The sequence below is a fragment of the Anguilla rostrata genome, chromosome 2 (assembly GCF_018555375.3).
Source record: "Anguilla rostrata isolate EN2019 chromosome 2, ASM1855537v3, whole genome shotgun sequence".
Taxonomy (NCBI): Eukaryota; Metazoa; Chordata; class Actinopteri; order Anguilliformes; family Anguillidae; genus Anguilla; species Anguilla rostrata.
The window spans coordinates 26,646,936-26,668,463 of NC_057934.1; the positions used below are offsets into that span (position 1 = coordinate 26,646,936).

Genomic DNA, 21,528 nt, shown 5'->3' on the forward strand with positions numbered 1-21,528 from the left:
TTATCAACACTGCTATCTAGCATAATTAGCAAGCATAGCGTAGCTCAACCTGTGTAACGTTACTTGTTGCTCTGCTGGGAAAGACCATCCATCACTGCATACAACTTGGTTTACTCCAAAAGTCAGTTCGGAAAGCCACTGCAAAATCAAGCATTTTTGATCGCAACAATCACAAAAAAACTCTGCTAAATCCTGGAGGGACTAACAATTGGAAAAAGAAGTCTGGTTCAGTCCAATATCAGAAGTACATATAATCACTACAGAATAAAGCAAATACAAATCCATTTTTGGATTTCTTTGTTGTTTTTTCAGTATAAATATGTCCTGTATGTTTACGGAGTGAGACTCCTATAGTAATAGAGGATTTGGTCAATTTAAGAATGCCCTCTTTATTGCAAGCTTTGAACCATGTCTATACTGCATATCATTTTGGAGATAATGGGGTTTATTTAAGACAGGGAGGAGTCTTACAAAAACCCTTCCACACTTTTCATTCACAGTCTTGTGACGTTGCACCCAATCTATATTATTTGCTTGCATCTTGTAATAATTGGATCATCTAAAATAAAACATTCTACCCTTAGAGGAGGACCTGCTCATTTGCCAAAATATATTACGTTACATTACATTACATTACATTACATTACATTACAGGCATTTAACAGATGCTCTTATCCTGAACAACTTATGCCGAGTTCACACTACACGATTTTAGCCCTGATTTCCCACTCGCCGACAGTTTTTGGAGATTGCCGACAAAAGCCCCAGATCGGAGGCAAATCGGCGTTCGATCAATATGTGTGAACTGCACAAAGACGCAATCCGAGAGACTTGCCGATGCATCGCACACGCCGGAAAGACATCAAGCAGGCTAAATATCTGGACCTGTCGGGGAGTCCAAATCCTGTAGTGTGAAAAGTGTTGTGACTGGTAATGAGGGCGGCGACGAGCTATAGCCAATGACAGCAAGACACGGGGTGAGGGGAAACCTGGAGGAGGAGTCATAACACATGCAACGCGACAGCATCAACAAGTATGGCTACATTATGGCTTTATTTATTTATTTATTATTTATTTAGATATTTTATTTATTTATGGCTTTATTTTATACATGGCTTTATTTAACTCCAACTCTCTCTGCAGAACAGGCAATCCTTGCTGCCCACGTATCCCAATCCATTCTCTCACCCATATTCTTTTCTTTTTCTTGTTTTTTCGTTGCAAATCAGCGCACAAACAACTTGGATTGCTTGTTTTTTGTGCACATCCATTTTTTGAAGAAAAAAATCCTATCTCGCACATGGTATTGCGTCATTTCTCGTGTCACTTCTCGCGTGTGTTTTTGTGACAAAACATAGTTTGGAGACCAGATAGACTGGTCGGGGATTCCTCCTGGTGAAAGATCTTGTAATCTGTGACCCCCTGTCGCCGATCAGTCATGTAGTGTGAAAACCACAACGACTTCAAGATTCCTGATTACAAGACAGAAAGTTGTGTAGTGTGAGTTAGTACAGCGATCTGACAACTTTTAGAGTCGTGTAGTGTGAACTTGGCATTGCACAACTTTTTACATAACATTTACATTGCAAATATTAATACAGCTGGATATATACTGAAGCTAACCAGGTTAAGTTCCTTGCTCAAGGGTACAATGGTGTTGAACCTACGACCTTTAGGTTACAACTCCTTACCCGTTATACTACACTGCCGCATCAAAACTAACTGCAGAATGTTCAATTGTCCCAAGTGGCTCGATTATCTCTATGCTGCTAATTCTGTCTGGATCATTACATAGCGCCAGATCCAAAATTGATTTCCCTCTTGTGGGCTGACTGACATACTATGCTAAAAAAGAGTCATTTATAACATCTAAAAAATTAACTTTTTCCTTGTCCTGTTGTCAATTCCCAACTAATAGTGGGGTAACTGAATTCACCCATAATAATAGACTCTACTTCCTGACAAGCCTGTTTTATGTTTTCAAAGAGCACTGAATTCACGCTACTGTCTGAAGCTGGCGAATGGTTACACAGGCCTATCATTCCCTTTTAATGTTCCCCTAAGAGCTTAATACAAATATCCTCACTAGGCATGAGTTGGCCAATTTCTGGAAGCTCCAGCACATTAAGATTTTCTTTTACATAGAGCTACACCCTACCTCTTGCACTGGATTTATCCTTCCCAATGAGATTGTATCCCTCTATATTATATCCATCCCCATTCTCCCCAAACCATGTCTCCGTAATCTGTCATAGCCCCCACTATTCATTGCAGCCTCAAGTTCCAAAAATGTATTTTTTATACTTCTAGCATTTAAACAAAGACATTTCAGCTTATCACTGCTACACATCCTCTCCTGTTCCGTCACTCCCTGCTGTCCCAAGCCACTCTTACTAAAATTTATCTTTAAAAAGATTGAATTGCTGTTCATACTAGTACAGGTAGCCTTGATAGCTTCCATCCAGGCACCTCCCTACCCTTTCCACTCTCTAAACTCCCTGCCCCCCAAGTCCATGGTTTAAATAATCCGCTGCTCCTAAGCATATGCTCATCAAGTGCAGCAGTACCCCTTGGGTTCTGGTGCAGCCTGTCACACTTGTACAGGTTGCCCCTGTCCCAAAAGGAGTCCCAGTGCCCCATAAACCTATACCTCCTACACCACATTTCTGGCCACGTGTTAAACCTCCAAATAAAAATTTGCTTCCTTCTGCTTGCACATGATGCTGGTAGAATTCTAGAACAAACTACCATGGAGGTTCTGTTCCTAATCCTTTCTGCTAGTTCTACTAATTTGTCCTGCAGAACCTTAAACCTATCCTTACCTATGTAATTGGTTCCTACTTGAACCATTACCACTGGAACTCTCCCCGCTCTGGCCAGGAGCTTGTCTGCACACTCCAGGAGATCTCCTACATCTCTCCCCATCCTAAGTCTACCGTTGCTACCGAGATGAAGACTCCACAAGACCACAACTTGCTCAAGGTGGCTCCGGACAGCTAGCAGTAAATAGCAGCAAAAACTGGAGAGGAAAAATAAAGCACTTTTAATGCTTATCGAAGGTTAAGCGTTTAAATAAATAACACAAAAAATGTCTACCTGGTATGGATTCAATCCGGTTATAATAAACTAACTTACCTTTTACTCAATAGCAATAACTGAAGGAAGTCTTACTTACGTACTTACGTACTAGCTAGGTAATATTTTATTCACAGCGGTTTAGGGTTTTATTTGGCACTGCTGCCTAGGAGATCTTCCCAGCAGAGACAAATTTGCTAATATTTTTTTGTTTTTTCACAGGAACTACTTGTTGTTCCACAACCTCCACCGGGTTGCAATTGTGAGCACAAAAACACATTAACACTTCAACCACGGGACTCATAAACAAACTAGAACAGCTGCTTGCAGTATAATTACCGCTGCTCTTATTTTAATTGGAAATTTTAAAGGCGAGGAAAATCAGTTTTAGTGATGAGCTGTAAATAGGGACAGGCTATTCTTGTTACCATAATATTTTTATGTGTATCTGAGTAAAACTGACATTTATAAATGGTTATCCATGGAACTTTGTATTCAGACTGTGTAACTTAATAGTCAGATAATTTTGAGCACAGTAGAGGCTGATGTTATTCATGTTAGTTTCACTTAGGATATAGGGGAGAGTCAGTATAAATGTATTTATTTTTTATACTTCTTGCATTTAAACAAAGACATTTCAGATTATTACTTCTACACAACCTCACCTGTTCCCTCACCCCCCACCGTCCCAAGCCACCATTACTACAAGTTTGCTTGAAAAAGATTTAATTGGTGTTCACACTATTATAGGAAGCCTTGACAGCTTCCATCCGGGCATCTGCATATAGAGAGCATATACAGGCATATTTCCGTTCTCACCTACAACTCTTTTGAAGTACTGTCTGTTTTGGCCACAGTGATCCCAACCAGCCTGATGTCTTCTTTTTAATGTGTTTTTCTGTGCATATAGGCTACAGGCGCTGACAGAAACTGCATGCCGCCACTTTTTCTTAATCCATCGAGACCGTTTGCTCTTACAGTTGGCAGCCCACACATGCAAAAGTCTGTCCCTTGTCATTGTCTTGTAATGTGCGGCCTCATGTTGTTTCCTCGTCTTACAGTATGTGCACAATTAAAATGGTAGGATGGGACTCCTGGATGGTAAATGTGAGATGTCCTGCCATGTTAAGACATAAAATGTTGTGGTGTACATCTGACCTTAACTGGACATCAAGAATGCATGACAAAACTCTTACATGTAAACTTGTCTAGCCAGTCATTTTTTCATGAATACATTAAAAGAGCTTTATTCAAATTAATGGAATTTATGTCACGTGATGCTTTTATCCGTCCACCCGCTTATCCTGGGTAGGAGGGTGCTGGAGCGTATCCCAGCGTGCATTGGGCAAGAGTTAGGAATACTCCTTGGACAGGCCACCAATCTATCGCACGGAACGCACGCCATTCACTCAACATTCATTCACATACTAATACCTATGGGCAATTTAGAGTATCCAGTTAGCCTACCTGCATGTCTTTGGACTGTGGAAGGAAACCGAAGTACCCGGAGGAAACCCACGGGGACATAGGGAGAACATACACACTCCATACAGGAAGGCCCAGGCCTAATTCAAACCCAGGACCACCGTGCCGTCCGTTTTCCTATCATATAAAGGATAATACTGAAAACTATTTTTTAAAATGTAGCATTTTTATACTAGATTTTATACTAGATCACAGCTAGATTACAACAAATACACATGCAGATAATACAGCTATCCTTCTAATTAGGCTTGTGTTTAGGCACTGTCCTCCCTGATCGGTTCAACATACGCCGGCTACAAGAGGGAGGAGGGAGGGCCAGCTAGCGCAGTGAAATGAGTCGTCTGTATGTCACTTGGACATTTAAAAGAAAAAAATAGCAAATAAAAAAGTATAGTGTGTTGCTTAAGGAAATAAGCAACTAAATGCCAAAACATTGTTTGGGTGGCAGGAAATCTATTTGTGCTAGCCACCCAAAGTAGTATGGGGTATGTATGGGAAACATTGAATAATAATAATAATAATAATAATAATAATAAGGCCGCAAGCTTCAGTTACTTTTTGGTGAACACAAGGAACTGACTCACCTCCATGTAAGAATTTGTTCCTTTCGTTCAGCTCTCATTAAGTTAAATGGGAAACTGGTCATTTGCTGAAGCTGCAGCTACACCTCCTATTTAACCATTTTCACCATTAGGCTCTGTTGTCTGTAGTAGCCATTAGCCAACGACAGCATTGATCTGCTTGTGCAGGGGGCGTGCTTTGCTCTCTGAGCTCCTCTCACCAGTGTGACTGAAGCAATGTATGATGCAGGAAACCAAAACAATGCTGTTTACCAATGTAAATACAAATATAGCCCAGATAGAACGCAATAGCTGTCTTGCTACAATTGTGCACAGCACAACATTCAGTAGATTCTGCATAGAATTATGGGTCATAAAATTATGACAGGCACTGACTATGAAGATAAGTGTAAAACTGAAACGTCAAATCATGATTTTAGCTATATTACAACATTGTTTATTTTGTTTCTTTTCAACCATTCAGATGTGGACTTGCTTTTGTGTTTTGGATCATTGTCTTGCTGCATATCCCAATTATGCTTCAGCATCAGCTCGTAGACAGATGACTAGACATTCTCCTTAAGAATCTTCTGGTACAGAGCAGAATTGGTGGTTCCTTCAATAATGGCAAATCATCCAAGTCCCACGGCAGCAAAGCATCCCTGCAATGTCACACTACCACCATCATGTTTTACTGTTGGTATGATATTCTTACTGTGAAATGCTGTATTTGCTTTGCAGAAGATAAAATGGGACCTGATTCATCCAAAAAGTTCCACTTTTGACTTATCTGTCCATGGGACATTATTCCAAAAGGCTTAGCTTGAGGATTATCCAAGTGCTTTTTTTGCAAATGTGAGATGAGCATTTATGTTTCTCTCGGTTAGCAGTGGTTTCCGTCTTGCTATTCCCCCATGAATCCCATTTTTGCCCAGTCTCATTCTTATAGTGGAGTCATGAACACTGAATTTAGCGTAAGCTAGAGAGGGCTGCAGTTTTTTTGATGTTCTTCTGGGATTTTGTGTGACTTTATGGATGAGTAGTTGCTGTGCCCTTGGCAGACCGACCACTCCTGGGAATATTCACAGCTGTTCCAAGTGTTTTCCATTAAGAGACAATGGTTCTAACTGTGCTTATTTGGGAGGTTCATAGCCTTACAAATGGCTTTGTAACCCTTTCCATATATTTCAACAATGTTTTTTCCTTATCCCTTCTGGAATTTCCTTTGATTGTGGCATAGTATACTTGTATAAACTTTGTGGTGACAACTTCACTCTGATGGTAAGGTTAAATATTAATGAGGTTTATATTCAACAGGACTGGCTGGAATCTATCCTGGCTGTGTTCAATCAGGTGAATCTATTCATCAGTTATGTTTGGCTTATTGGTTGATTGAGTAACTAAGGTGGCAAATACTTTTCATATGGTTGTCTAATACTACATATTGTCTAAAGATCTGAAACCATTTAGTGTGACAAATATGCAATAATATGGAAAATCAAGAAGGGGCAAATACCTTTTCATCGCACTGTACATTGGGCTGATGAATTTGATTACATTGGCAGATGTTGCGGCTTATGTGTGTTTACGATGCAAATACATTTTTGCAGAATTTATATTTATCTTTTGAAAACAGTAAGGCCTTAGGCTGGTACTGGCACATCTGCATACTGTTGTTTCTGTGAAATTAGCATACCTGCCTGATTCATTCATGTAGTAGGTGACGCTTGCCATGAGAGTTTCTGTCCTCAGGGCACCGAACAGTCTGGGTTGATGACATCATCTCATCTCCACTGTGCTGTCAGATATTTATATATCATAGAAGCAGATATTTCACTGCTCTTTAGCAGTTTCCTGCAGAATTCCATCATAGAAAAGTGTTTTATCATGACTGTACACTAGTCACCCATTTAGTCATTACATTCAAATTTACCTGAGCCAGCACATAAATCCACATGATTCTTGCTTCTGCAACCAAGAGATGGTTTATTTTTTTCTGGCATGTCAGCAAACCTGATTGGGCAGGTATCTATGTTGCTGTTTGGGCAGTGGTATGAATGCAACCTGTGTCCTCACATGTAAGCTCTTAGTAACCTTGAAAGCTTGATGTTGACAGAAACAGTAAGCAGATTAAAGGGAAACATGGACTCTGGGTTTGCTTTCATGTTTTGTCAAGTCCAGACATGCTGGTGCTCACATACCCTTTTCCTCGTTCATTCCCAGCCAGACCTCATGGGTTGTCACAAAACTCCCCCTGAGAATGGTTTATGTAAGATGGGGATTCACCACTTCTCATCTGTTTCATCCATTCCATCCAACCTTTGTTATTTCTTTCTCTATTCTTCCCCCATCAGGTCTCACTCCACTTACTTTGAACATCAATGTGACTACATCAACTGGCTTACACACTTTCAGGAGAAAGAAACAAAGCAGCACATGCAATAACACTGATTGGTGTGATTGTAATTATCACTGCTAATTTTTTTTGAAGGTGTAAAATATGCTTTTATTCCCTTATACTACTTGCATATCATGTGACTTCATTCATTGTTTTCTCCCTACTTTTTTGAAATTTTTACTGAAATCTGATTCAGACATTCATTCAGGTATCTTTGTATTCCATTTATTTCCAGGCTTCTGACAGGAGCACCAAAGGAGAAAGCTTTGCTGAATATGCAGATCAATGAGACAGGTGCGATCTACTTCTGTCCAGTCAACACTGACACCTCGGACTGCACCAGAATGGATCTGGTCAGCTCAAGTAAGGAATGCTGTTCTGCCTGACTGTGTCTGATATATAGGTGTGTCTTTCCACCTCTATAACCTTTTATGCAATCATAGATTCATCCATCAGAAAGCACCAGTATGTTTGTGTTTTATTTTCTGCTGAACCTTGTAGAATACGCTGGATTTTTTTGTAAACAGTGAGCGCCTCATGGCCCCCTCCAGAAACACATAGCGAACAGAGCAAAAAACACTCCTCATTCATTTGTGAAAAGCAGACTGCTGGGGTCTGTCAAGCTGTGAGGCTCACATGATCAGCAAGGACATCTAACCTTGTAACCCCCACACCTCAAGTGGGCTGTTTGTGATGGAGGTCTTAACTTCAGCAGAAAAGGCAGTTCTGAGCTTTAAGAGAACTGGAGATGTACTCTACATAACTTTTTTCCAGTCAAGTATAGATTGGAAGAGAAACTCTAATCAGTCTACAAAATGACAAAATGGGTATGACTTGTCTTTTTGATATTGTGTGGAAATGGAAGCACAATATTTAGTCTACCTGAGGTTTCCAGCATTCTATAATTATCAAAAAACTATTGTGCAAATTCTGTGATAAAAACTAAGAAAAAAGGCACGGTTCCAATGTTCATTCAAGAAGACAAGTTTATTTACAGGAACGGAAGTTGTCAGAAAGACCAGAAATGCGCTATCGATTCAGTGGAGTTAATCAAAATAATGATGTAATAACTGAATGGCTTTAAGTACCTATCTTCTGAGGCAAGAAACAGAAATGTATATTCAAAATAATGTGACTGATTTAAGAAAGCTAGTGTCTGCTAAATCAATCAGTCTGTAAATCAGTAGGGGGTATGATGGTCAAACTTCCAGTGGCCTAGCCAGGAAACAGCCTATTATACTGTTAAGAGAGCCTACTTGGTTGGACTAGCTTTCAATCACTCATTTCCAGTTTTTGTTCTATAGTGAATATGCCTACTAGTGGTGACAAATCATTGCTTACACTTATCACCTCCATTCGCCTTATGATATGCTGGCCAAAATGATCTTGGTTGAGACATCACCTTACAATCTTATGAAGTAGTTGTCACTGGTGAAGCGGCAAGTTTAAACCATACACCAAGTTCAAACAATACACCACACACACACACACACACACAAACACAGCTTTCTCATGTTGCTCTCATGCACTCCGTCATGTTCATTTACAAGCGCTCATTCAAATATATGCTAAGCTAGCTATCGTCAGGTTACCTATAGATGGACGCTTTTTGATGTTACTCTTGTGTCGAATTGAGTCAGCCGCTGCTAATCAAAAGAACTTAGTAGAATACCTTCACCTCTTAGCTGAATAATTTCTATTAATTTGGTATTAGCTGAAATTTGATATTATAATTTAGTTATGATTAACTATTAATGTGTAATGTGTATTTAAATAATAATTTATTTAATTATTAATTTAAGTTGCCAATTTATAGTTTGTATATTTAATTTATGAGACTGATTATTACATGCTGGCACCACCTGTGAGGATATGGATGTATATCTTCAACATTTGGTGCCCCACTATGAGAAGTAGCAGCATGTCCCCTATATTACTGTTGCTACAGTTGTGCATGGTATGTCAATCGTATCTCATTGATGATGAAAGGCTATATAAATTTAATGAAATAACATTTAACAAAACTTTTTTCAGTTTTTCATGATTTTCAAAAAATTTGCTGTGACTGCTCCAGGACTTCATTTAATATTTTCTGTGACAAACGCCCAGTCCTTTCTGATCAGTAATATGAAGTACAGTATATGCCAATGCGCATATCAAATAATTGACAGCAAATAGGCTTATTTTATAGCCACCCTTCCAAATTGTGTGCAAAAGTGCAAGACATCAGAAGACACAGGCATTATTGAAGTTCTGATTCCATTGAATTTCTCTTCATTTCTTGTGTCACATTTCAAGCAATACATGTTTTTTTTGTATTGCGTGATTTCTTTTAGCTCTGAGGCTATTGTGGCACTGATTGTTCTCTCTTGTTGGAGCACCATCCTGACTGGTTGAAGTTACACTCCTTGAGGGTCCAGCTGAGGCAACGTCTCTCTGTTCTTCTACAATTAATATACAGAACATTGAAATAGAATTGTTTTCATTGTTGGCAAGTATTCTGGTTTCCATGGCGGAACCTGTAGGAGTTGGTGTGGGAAAGGGGAAGGCACTTGCCCTTTTCTATAGTTCGAAGACATGCTGCTTGATCCTTGCCGCTGGCCCCTTGCCTTGTGGGACTTACAGGAGTTGCTTTGCAGAATTCGCCACTTAGTGGGTGGCAGTCTCTTTGTGGTACTTGCAGGAGCACCACCAATCATCTAGCCTTCAGGCGTCTCATCTGTGTTCCGCCATGGCTAATAGCCGAGGGCAGTGGGGTCACAAGGGGTGGGCTTTCGGGGCTGAAGCCCCCGATGTTATTCGTCCAGCCCCGGACCTTTTGACACACAAAATTTTTTTTTTTTTTTTTGACGCCAAAACAAAAAAGAGATACAGCACCAAATATCATTCTATTTAATGGAGCCCTAACGTAAACAAATCACCCCCTTCAAATTGAGCAGTAAGTAACCTAACCGACCAGTAGGCGCAATAGGTTGTAATCAGACGATTGGATGGCTAGCACTGGTACAGTAAAGTTCAGTCACAGAGTTCTGAGTGACAGACTGACAGTTCCGCTTGTCTGGCAAACGTACGCAGACTACGCACTGCGCAGAGTTCTGTAGACGAGTTTGTAGAATATTTCTCGTTCAGTAACGTTAGTGTCAGTGAACTGTCTGAAACGATGGATATCCGCTGATTTTTAAAGAAAATATCGAGGCAGGTTGTTGAGGGGGAGATTCAGAAGAATAATGATGAGATTGACAGCGTTCCAGCGGATGTTGAGAGCCAGTCAGCAGCCGGAGAGTGCAGAGCAGCTAGCTTCAGGTTTGTGCAGGGCAGCACAGGGTTGATGATACTTGCTATACATGCAGCTAATTGTGATTAACTAAAATTAAGCTATTAGCGAGCTAAAATCAGATTTAGAAGTGTAACGTCAGCAAAATGATTACTCGTGATGCCAGCTCAGTAATGTTAGTACGGCTAACGTTAGCTAACAACGTTAGCTAGCTAGCAACATAACTGGCTGGCTAAGCCAGCTAACAACATTAGCTATGTATTCTTTTTAGCTTGCCTGCCCAGTGCCTTGCCAGTTACATGCTAGTATGAAAGATTTAAATTTTAAAAAGCCATTACATATCATCACTCACAGCTGCATAGGATAAGCAGCTAGGTAGTTAGCTAGCTATTTATGGGTAGTATTTTATTAATTTAGTTACAGTATATCTTATACATATTCTGGTAACTAAGTGTGTTTGTATAGCCAGTTATATTGAATCACGTAGCTATTTACTCTGTTAGTCTGTTTCACTACTGTAACATAACCACTTACGTTAATTGTGTAACTACATCTAGCTGTCTTCATTCTGCTTTGCAATATAGCCACATACATACATATCACATTCATTAAACATTATATCCCTATACTAGCCAGATTAGTATAGCACTGTCACTATTATGTTTTGTAATCTACAGTAATGTTTGTATGTGTAATAATTAGGGATGAGCGAGTACACCATTATCCGTATCCGTATCTGTATCTGTTCAACCAACAAAATTATCTGTATTCGTATCCGTACTCGGAACGGGCGGGGCTTAAACCGGAAATGGACAGGGAATAACTGGAAGTTGGTGTTTTAACTTCCAGAGCCCCTAGTGGTCGGCACGCTGGCGTGCTGAGATTACTGAACTCAGACATTCAGTGCTTCTGCAACCAAAGTATGAGTTAAAACAGAAACGCTTTGTTTTAGTTCCATTAGTAGATGATACATGACAACTATGCCGAATACGGAGTTTCGCCACGCCACCATTGTCGCTCTGGTTGTTCATTTAACACGCACCTCCCTCCCTGCAGTCTCATTTGCAACTACACCCCCCACCCATGACATGATGGACAATACTGTCTATCTGGGCATTCATAAACATATACTTTCACCACTGAAAAATCGTATTCTGTCATAGCAACACGATAAACCCGACAATAGCCATAAGATGTGCCAATACAGCAGTGAAAACGCTGCTCACTGAATAACGAAATAAACAAGAAAATGTTTTAAAAAATGATACCATGTTATTCTACAGTCAATATCTGGGACTAAATATTGAATAAATATACAACCTTACCGTTGGTTTTACGCGTAGAGATGTCCCTTTTGACACTGAGTGGTCATATATTGTCTTGGACAACCGTTTGTGAAATATACGCGCATTTGTGATGCTTGGGTACCTTCCAAAATAGCTGTGTGTAATACCACACGTGTCGTTTACGGCGTTGTCGCCCTTTTCAGTACAGCCGGGCCTGATTGACAATTAATTTATTCAGTAGGTGAGAGTATAAGCTTTCTAACGATGTCTGATTTTGCTCTTGGAATAGCGTTTTATCGGTCAGCGTAACGGAAAATTTACTTATCACATTCACTTGCGCATTCACTCTGGGGTAGCATCAAAAGACGCTGCACCTAACGAAACGTTGTCAACGATTTATCATTTTTTTTTCATTTTTCATTCATTTCTTGGAGAGTACTATTATTATTGAGGACTTCTGGGCATAGCTAAGGCATATGTTTGCTAATAGACCTATCTAACATCGTTTTCTGGAGCAAAACAGAAGCGGATAGGACTGTGTCATTGATTTACTGTCTCTCTCTCTATCTACTGAACACAGATAAAATGTCATCATTGCTATGTAAGTATTACTGCTCAAAATATTTCAGTTATATACGTTATTTTTGAAATTGAGTGTCTTTAAATAGGTTAGTGGTATTATATAATGTGGATATTTCACACTAATGTAAGCGTTAGTAGTGTAATAGATTTTGTGATGCATGCAACAGTGATGACAAGAGTTTTGGAACAAAACCTGATGGACGGTTGTAAATTGTTTTCATATCTTCCCATCCCCATCCATCATCATGCTAAGAAATACCTAAACCATTTTTATTGATAGTATTTGAGTTTCTCTGCAAACGCGCAAAAACATGCTGGCATAATAAAACAATGACGGTAAATATAGCCTATATATATAGTCTGCTTCGTTCTGTTTTTACCATAATATAACAAACTTTCTTGCGTCTACAGCTGCAGTTTTATTTATTATTTGAAATAGGCTATATATTATTATTCTATCTGTCTCTGAGGCGCTCTGAAATGTGCATTCTGTGCTAAGCTGAACAATGGATTGGAATATGTGTCTGACGTAGTGTTGCACAATATACCGAAACCTCATCACTTTTCCGGTACTTAAAAAAAAAAAAAGAAACGGTTCGGTATTAGAATTTTCCTACGTTCGGTACTTTTGGGTCAAATGTAAAAGCCAGGGAAATGTGTCTCCCGCATTACTGATTGAGAGGATGAAATGTGTAATTTGTCAGCATCTTCGCTAGATGGCAGTAGCAACTAAGGTAGCCAAGTCAGGTGGAGTGCGCTTGTGCATTCAACTTCGTTGATACAGCACAAGCTGCGACTCAGTTCACTTCAGTAGCAATAGGTATTCTAATCTGGAAATATTTTACTATAGGAAGATGCTGTATTGTTATTAAAATATGCTGTTTTTAGATCTATTTAAAAGTGAAACATCTGTTTAAAGATTATTTAGTTTACAATTGTTTAATTTTTGAATTATATTTAATATATTTTTCTATTGTTTAGTGTTGTAACATTATGGGCCTATGCGTATTAATATGTTGAACAGGCTTCAACTTAAAGGTTGTTAATAAACCAGGTTTTTAATAAACCGTAAATTTGAAAATGAGGTCAACCCTTGTGGACATTACGTTTCTGTTCTTTTAAGGTAATTTCAGTATCGTTAGGTACCGAATATTGAATCAGTATTATTTAAGTTTCAAGTATCATTTCAGTATGGAGTATCGTGATACTAAACCTGGTATCGGTATCAAAGACAAAATTTTGGCATTGTGTTTCGTGACAACACTAGTCTCACACCTTTTTTAATTGCAGCGTGAAGGGCTGCAGCTCTACGCGGGGCCATCTAAGTGTTATGACATGCTATCTAAGTGTTACGACGTAGCAAAGGCCTTTACAGCAAGCAGCCAGCACATATCCATGGCGACGCAACTAAGTAATCCGACAGCGTCTCAGCACAGAATTGGCCATAAGTCATCAATGTTTTGTATAATCATCATGATTTTCAGTAGATATGTTGGGTGAAGGTATATGATCATGAGGACAAAACCATTTTAAAATCTCTCCATAGGGGGCGCAATAGTGCCAATGCTTGGACCCCTCCCAACGCCGCTTGCGGCTTTAATTGGAATTGGAGTTGTACAATTAAGCTAAAATGACAGACAGGCAAAAATGAGACAAAGACAGAAACAAAACTACAAGGACACTCTCTGGCAAGGTGCTGATGAATCTGTGACAGGGCCCCTCCTTCCACAAAAAGCTCCCGCTGTTCCACAGTGCTACTGGTGGATGAGCTCGAGGATGTGCCCCTCGGGTCCATCACCCTCCCAGCCGACAAGATACTGCATGGACCTGCTGACGTGGCGACTCTCCAGAATCCTACGGACAGTGTAGGCTGGCTGTCCACCGAATATGCAAGGTGGGGAATGGAGGAGGAGGCGGAGGCAAAAATGCGCTCATGGTGTTATCACTCCGTTTGCAAAGTCTTCAAGTACTTCAGTACTAGTGTAGTCATGGTTCCTTGAATGTGACTAGTTCACAAATAGGTTTTTATAGTCTTGTTCATAATTAGTTAATATTTCACAACTGTGAAGCAATTAGCATGTTATTTCTTGTTGCAACTTGCAAGCACAATCACATGCCTTCCTTACTTTGTTGTGCAGTGTAGCTATTACATTACATTACATTACATTACAGGCATTTGGCAGACGCTCTTATCCAGAGCGACGTACAACAAAGTGTATAACCATAACCAGGAACAAGTATGACTAAAACCCTAGAGAGAAGTACCGGTCCAAGTGCAGGGAACAACCGCATAGTTCAACTTGGACCCTGAAGGTTAAACTGATTAACACTAACACAACGAGAACGGCAACAACGCAGTCTATGGAAAAAATACAAGCAGTAGGTAAGACAGTTAATGCACCTAAGTCACCTACGAAACGGCTGCCTAGTTACAACCCTAAGCTTACAGTCATTTACAGGGGGGTAGGGAGGGATGGGGAGAGGTGCAGCCTGAAGAGGTGAGTCTTCAGTCGTCGCTTGAAATGGGTCAGTGTCTCAGCTGTTCTGACCTCCACGGGGAGGTAATTCCACCATTGTGGGGCCAGAACAGACAGGAGACGTGTTCTGGAAGTGCAGGTGCGAAGAGGGAGAGGTGCCAGGCGTCCTGAGGTAGCAGAACGGAGGGATCTGGCTGGCATGTAGGGTTTGAATATCTTGTGGAGGTATGCTGGGGCTGATCTCTTGACTGCCTGGTATGCTAGGACCAATGTTTTAAATTTGATGCGAATTCTATTTTCTATTCTATTCTATTTACATTATGTTTCTATTTTGGTCATTTAGCACAGTCTTTTAATGTCTTGGCTCAATTATTAATCTGAATTTTATGGATGTTCCTACAACCCACATTAATGCATGTACTGTAAGTAGTACTGGAGTTTTTTGGGTGGAATTTTTGTCTATATTATTCACATATTGCTGTCGCTTTTGAACAACTGAACTGATGCATTTACACTGTCCCGCTCGTACACACTTTATGCTTTTCAAATATCAAGGCTGTTGACAGATCAGGAAAATGTATCTCATGCCTGCAATACAGCTGAACAGCCACACGGAATAGTTTGTACGCATGATCTGGGGCGTGAGTAGAGGTACACACATTTTCAGGACAATTTATAAATATCTAAATCTCAATGTTGTCATGGATTTCGGTGTACGCCCAATTTACGATCTGTGCGTATGACAGTTCTATGCATGACGCCCTGTATCCGGGTCTTTCTCTGAGGGGCCAGACTGGTGGTACAGAGCATCTGGTTTGGTATTTTTAGATCCTGGGTGGCATGAAATTGAGGAGGTAAAAAGATTAAAAACAGTACCCATTGTGCTTGATGTAAGGTAAGCTTCTTGGATATAGGCTAGATTTGGTTAACACCCCCTCTAATGCCCCCTCTAGCCAGTGCCTCCATTCTTCCAGGGCTAATATTAAGGCCAGCAGCTCTATACTAGAGCCCGACCGATATATCGGTTTGGCCGATATATCGGCCATTATTTGACTTTTTTGACGACATCGGGATCGACAGTTATGCAGCCGATGCGTCCTGATTTTTAAATAAGTATAATAAACAAAAAAAATATTGATTATTTATCTGTACTTGTCTGTTCGAATGTTGTAATTGCTATTTACTAGAATTATCCAGTAGAGGGAGCTCTAATACAAGTGTGAACTGCAGCAGCTGACGCGCTATTTGTGTAATAAGACATTTGTCACTCGTGCCTCATCCAATATTCTCCACTGCAAGACTTGTTTGCACAGATTCGATTGCCGCAATAAAGGTATGTATATTTAGTGAAAGTTTTTAATTAAATGCGTTTATACGACCACTATGTTTATCAATCCTCATTATCAAGCGAGCGAGCTAGCTAACATATTTGGTTCACTTTAGCAAGCTAGCTGGCTAGCAAGCCTTTATGAAGTGGCAGTGAGCACATAAGCAGCGTAGAATCTACATTTCCAGAGGACATCGCTGTATTCTCAAATAAATAGCCAGCCAAAATAAAATGGTGATTGAATGCATCACACATTTGTTTTTTATCTGAGATAATGATATTAGCTACTATATGATGCTGTGTCAATAGCCAACGCGTTATTGCAAGTGTGTGTGTCATCTAGTCACGAGTCATCGTAGCAAGCTAACCAGACAGTAAAAACGCAGATAAAACACTTCTAACGTGGATCATTTTAAGCCATGTTATCTAGCTTTGTCATGATAACATGAGAGAAGGATTGCTGTTGGAGAAGTGAATCAACCAACAGTTAGCGCGGGTAACCTACACGAAAGCACATTGTAGTTTTTTTCACGTATTTCATCCAGTCAATTTAATTTCATCTAACGTTACACTTGATTCACTCATTAGCTCCGCTCGATAATGTCTTACTCTTTGAGATCATGTAGTAGAAATAAAATAAGAAAATATAATTCATTTAATTTACTGAGAATATATAAGAAATAATGAGGCTGTGTCAATAGCTAATGCATTATTGCGAGCGAGTGTGTCATCTAGTCACGCAGCAGAGCGCATTGTAGTTATTTTCACCACCGAATTCTTATGGACAGGGAAGCTCGCTAAATAAAGTCTTACTCTTTGAGATCATGTAGTAGGAATAAAATAAGAAAATATAATTAATTTACTGAGAATAGATACTAATAAATAATAATAACAAATTAACAACAATAATAATATTCATAAAAATACATGTTTGAAACTGGAAAACTGATTTTTTTTAAGTTAATTTTTTATAGATGGCTGGAAAAGAAAGGAGTAAAAGCAAGGTGTGGAGTTGTTTTGATTTCACACACTTAAAGATGGTATTAATATATATATATTTAATTTAATATCATCTTTTAAATTTTTTTATCTAAAAAGTTCTTTGTGTGTTTATTTTTATTTGTTTGCTTATGAGTTAAATGTTCTTAAATATAGAAACTTTAATAAAATATAAGTTTTTCAAATTGATTTGAAAATGTTGCATTTTTTGACAAAATATCGGTCAAAACATCGGTAATCGGTGGGCTAGGACTCTCCAAAATTGGGATCGGCATCGGACCCAAAAATCTGGCATCGGTTGGGCTCAACTCTATACTACCTATATCATAGTTGCTTTTGGTGGGGCTTAGTCGCTCAGAGAAAAGGGCACCGGGATTCAGTCTCTGGTTGGCTGGATTATGTTGGGACAAGACGACTGACCCTCACATCAGAGGCATCTACTACAACAATAAAAGGAAGAAATGGATGAGGCAAAGTCAACACACGAGCTGTAGTGAATCTTTGTTTTAGCTCAGGAAAGGTTGCATCCAGCTCAAGACACCAGTTAATTTTAAATCCAGATAGTAACACATCTCTGAGGGCGCCCTCTGGCGAGGCGCTGATACATCAGTGAGATGCACAGTGAATTAATAGTCACTGACCTGAAGGAAGCCCTTATAATAATACTGTACCATATATTACATGACTGCATTCTACTAGCTGAGTGATTTCTTTGTGCACAGCTCTGCTTCAGTTTTATTTTCTAGAAACTTGCTTAGTAAATGTTTCTCTTACATGGAGTTTGTCAAAAATTACAAAAATATAGCTAGAAATGTAACAGGCATTCTTTTTTTGCGCAACACAAGACTTTGCACAACAATAATTTAACATAAAATTTGAATTATGATATCTACGCTTCTACTTGGTCTGAAAGCTCCAAATGTGCAGTTTCGACAGGCTTTCCCTACTTGTCTCCCAGTGCTATGAGCAGGAAGCTATGCATCTAGATATATCATATGCTGTTTGTAATCGTCAATGATGATGCCACCAGCTTGAGGGGGTTAATACACTTTTATCTCAGTGATTATCCCCCGTTTAACATTTATTGCAGGAATATTAGTGGAATCTCTGTTTTTAAGAGGGTTTGCTAACTTCATTTTGACTTTGTCCCCTCCTTCGTGAAATGTACTTCTCAACCAATCCAGATAGAAATCGTAATTTTGTTGTGTTGTTGCCTTGTACAGCAGCACAATGACAATAAAGTTTCTTATCTTATCAAAAAAAGAAAGCATATTCAACCATTGTTCATTTCATGCAATTGAAGTTTTATATCACAAATCCTTTTTTTTAAAGTTCTGTAGAATTATGTGCAACTATTTTCTTTTCTGACTGGTGTATCTGAATTTCAAATTTCACCATTTTCCCTTTACTTTCTTTTTTAATTTAGAGAAGAAGCTTATGGCCTTTCCATTTGATGCATCCCATTCTGTACTTTCAGTGTGGAATATTGTGTCAGTGTCTATATTGTCCTTTAATGAAAGCTCATTCTTCTCTGCTGTAAGAGAAAAGTATTAAAATGCCGCACTTCTCTCTGTATTTCCACTTGTAGTTCTACAACGGAATGATATTACACCAATATCGCAACTTATTACATTATCAGTAATCCTATTTTAAATATAAAAAATTTAAACGAGTTAAGACTAGTTGCCACAACTCTATGTGTCTTCAATCCCCATAATTCCTTCGTATTGCAATAACGAACTTGCCTGAGTAATAAATAGACCTATAGAATTAAAAGCAACTGGCTTACACTAGGTGGGTAGCCCAGTTACATCTGAGAAATGCTACAGGCTACTAGGAGCTATACTCTCTTATTTGTGTGATGTAAATAAACTGTGAACTATGTGAATTATGTTCTCTCCCTTTCCACCTTCGCTAATGTGTGGTGAGCTTTCTGGCGCAAAAATGGCTGTCGTGCATCACCCAGGTGGGTGCTACACATTGGTGGTGGGTGAGGTGAGTTCCCCCTGACTGTAAAGCACTTTGAGCATTCGGAAAGATGCTATATAAATGCAAGGATATTCTTATTATTATTATAAGGCCACCAGGAAATGCAGGAGACCGACACAATGAACTTACCCAACACAAATGTAGCCGAGGGATATCCAACAATCCTGCTGCAGTTACGCATGGCATGGCATGGCATTCGGTAGAATCCATGAATTACGGCTCATAAAATTAGGACAGCCAATGACTATGAAGATAAAGAGTGTAAAATTGAAATGTAAAATCATTTTGGCTAGCTATTTTTCAACCTGTTTGATCCACTATATAACATTTGCACCAATAAAGCAACAAATTCATAAGCAATTGGCCCACACTGCTAATTTTAATGTGCTGTCTTTAATAAAATAAAATAGTCTATAGCCATTATATTGTTATCATCAACCGTTCTGTCGTTTGCAAATTATTTAGTAGGTTAACTTGTGCCACTTATTTGCGAGCTAACAGTAAACACTATTTGAGTAAATTGCAAGAAAACATGCCCATGTTGGCTATTCATTTTTCCCACAGCCCGCAGGAACTGCCACTGTGGGCTATGCATGGCAAATTGTGTCACTTACTCACTCACTCAAGGACGACCTGAGAGGGACGTTTGGTGGGACGCATGCGCAGGTGGTGCTTTGTTTAGTAGGACACATGCGCAGGTGCATATCCCAAAATCACCACTTCGAACGGCACAAGATTTTTAAGCACCGCTTTATCGCAACGTTACTTTAGCTAACCTTAATATGTTCGCATTTCGCCTACTTTAGTTAACCTAGTTAGCGCATATCACTGATACAGATATATGGACACACGGATAACAACTAATAACGTTACAGAGGTGAGGACATGCCATAGCTAGCTAGCTATATAGTTAGCCAAGTTTTACTCATGACACTTTGTACAGGTGCACCGTGGGTATGGACGGTTTTGTGCTTGTTAAATCTGTGAAATGTTTCAAAAATGTCTGTCAATTGCATAATAACAGTGTCGTGGTTCCTGTAGGAATTCACATACAAAGGACAGCATGTCACATTTCTTTCGCTAGGAACTAGAATCTGAAGTTGGAATCAGTCCCTGCATGACTCTCGTTCTCGTTCACTAGGAACTGGAGTCAGTGAACGAAGAATCAGAATTCGTAATCAGTCCCTGCATGACTCTCATTCTTGCTCACTAGGAACAAATAAATATCTATGGAATGCCTATTCTATTGTTCAAGTAAGGGACGATTCTGTATTTTGCGGGATGGTTGGCAACCGTAAATCAAGCCATAAGTTGCAGTAGCCTAACCAAAACCGTGATTTAGCTTTGTCATGAAATTAGAGGGGATGTAACATTAATTCAAAATCAAAAGAATAAAATTGCTGTTTAATTTCTTTAGAATGTTGGATTTTGTAGCGCATTAATTGTAGAACTGTTAAAAGGCCGACGTGTCCTGTTATTGAAAATGAATGCACACCCTCGGACCAACCAAAAAATGAGCATTCAGCCAAGCTGTTGTATAAAAACGAATAATCGAAAATTCAAGACAATTAATCAAGAGACATCAAGAGACAAGGACACAATAGGATTGGAGTAGTGACGATCTCTAGTGGCTCTTAGGTGCTGTCATTTCTAAACGGTTCATCTGATATGTTTGAAAATACCCTCAAATTAAAGCTGACACTCTGCACTGCAACCTCATTGTCATTGTATCCTTTCAAAGAATCAGAAGTCGGAATCAGTCCCTGCATGACTCTCATTCTTGTTCACTAGGAACTAGAGTCAGTGAACAAAGGATCAGAAGTCGGAGCCAGTCATTTCGTGACACTCGTTCTCGTTCGCGGGAGTCAGGACAAGAGCTGTGAAGGAACCAGAGAACGAAGCCAGGAATGAATCCTTTTAGGCAACTGAGTCAAAACATTTGTGTCCCTGAAAGGAACTGGAATGCCCACCACTACTGCTCGCATTCACTCCACGATCTTCATTACACAGAGTCCCTCCTGGCATTATGTAGTTAGATTACTTGGGAATGGCTGGATCCATCAACACCAATGAGGG

At 39.4% G+C, this 21,528-nt stretch overlaps 1 protein-coding gene across 4 annotated transcripts in view; it reads left to right on the plus strand.

Annotated features, from left to right (window-relative positions):
• The window catches only part of LOC135247694 (integrin alpha-3-like), a 118,747-nt gene that overhangs the window by 18,768 nt on the left and 78,451 nt on the right, over window positions 1–21,528 (plus strand). For 3 of the 4 annotated variants that reach the window (XR_010328271.1, XM_064321443.1, XM_064321442.1), the window contains exon 2: window positions 7,754–7,881. Coding sequence is in view for 2 of the 4 variants with exons in the window: in XM_064321443.1 (XP_064177513.1) it covers window positions 7,754–7,881 (128 nt within the window). In the remaining 2 variants the exon portion in view is untranslated. Of the gene's footprint in view, window positions 1–7,753; window positions 7,882–18,267; window positions 19,459–21,528 lie in introns of those variants that run through there. The other variant, XM_064321444.1, reaches the window with a different exon arrangement.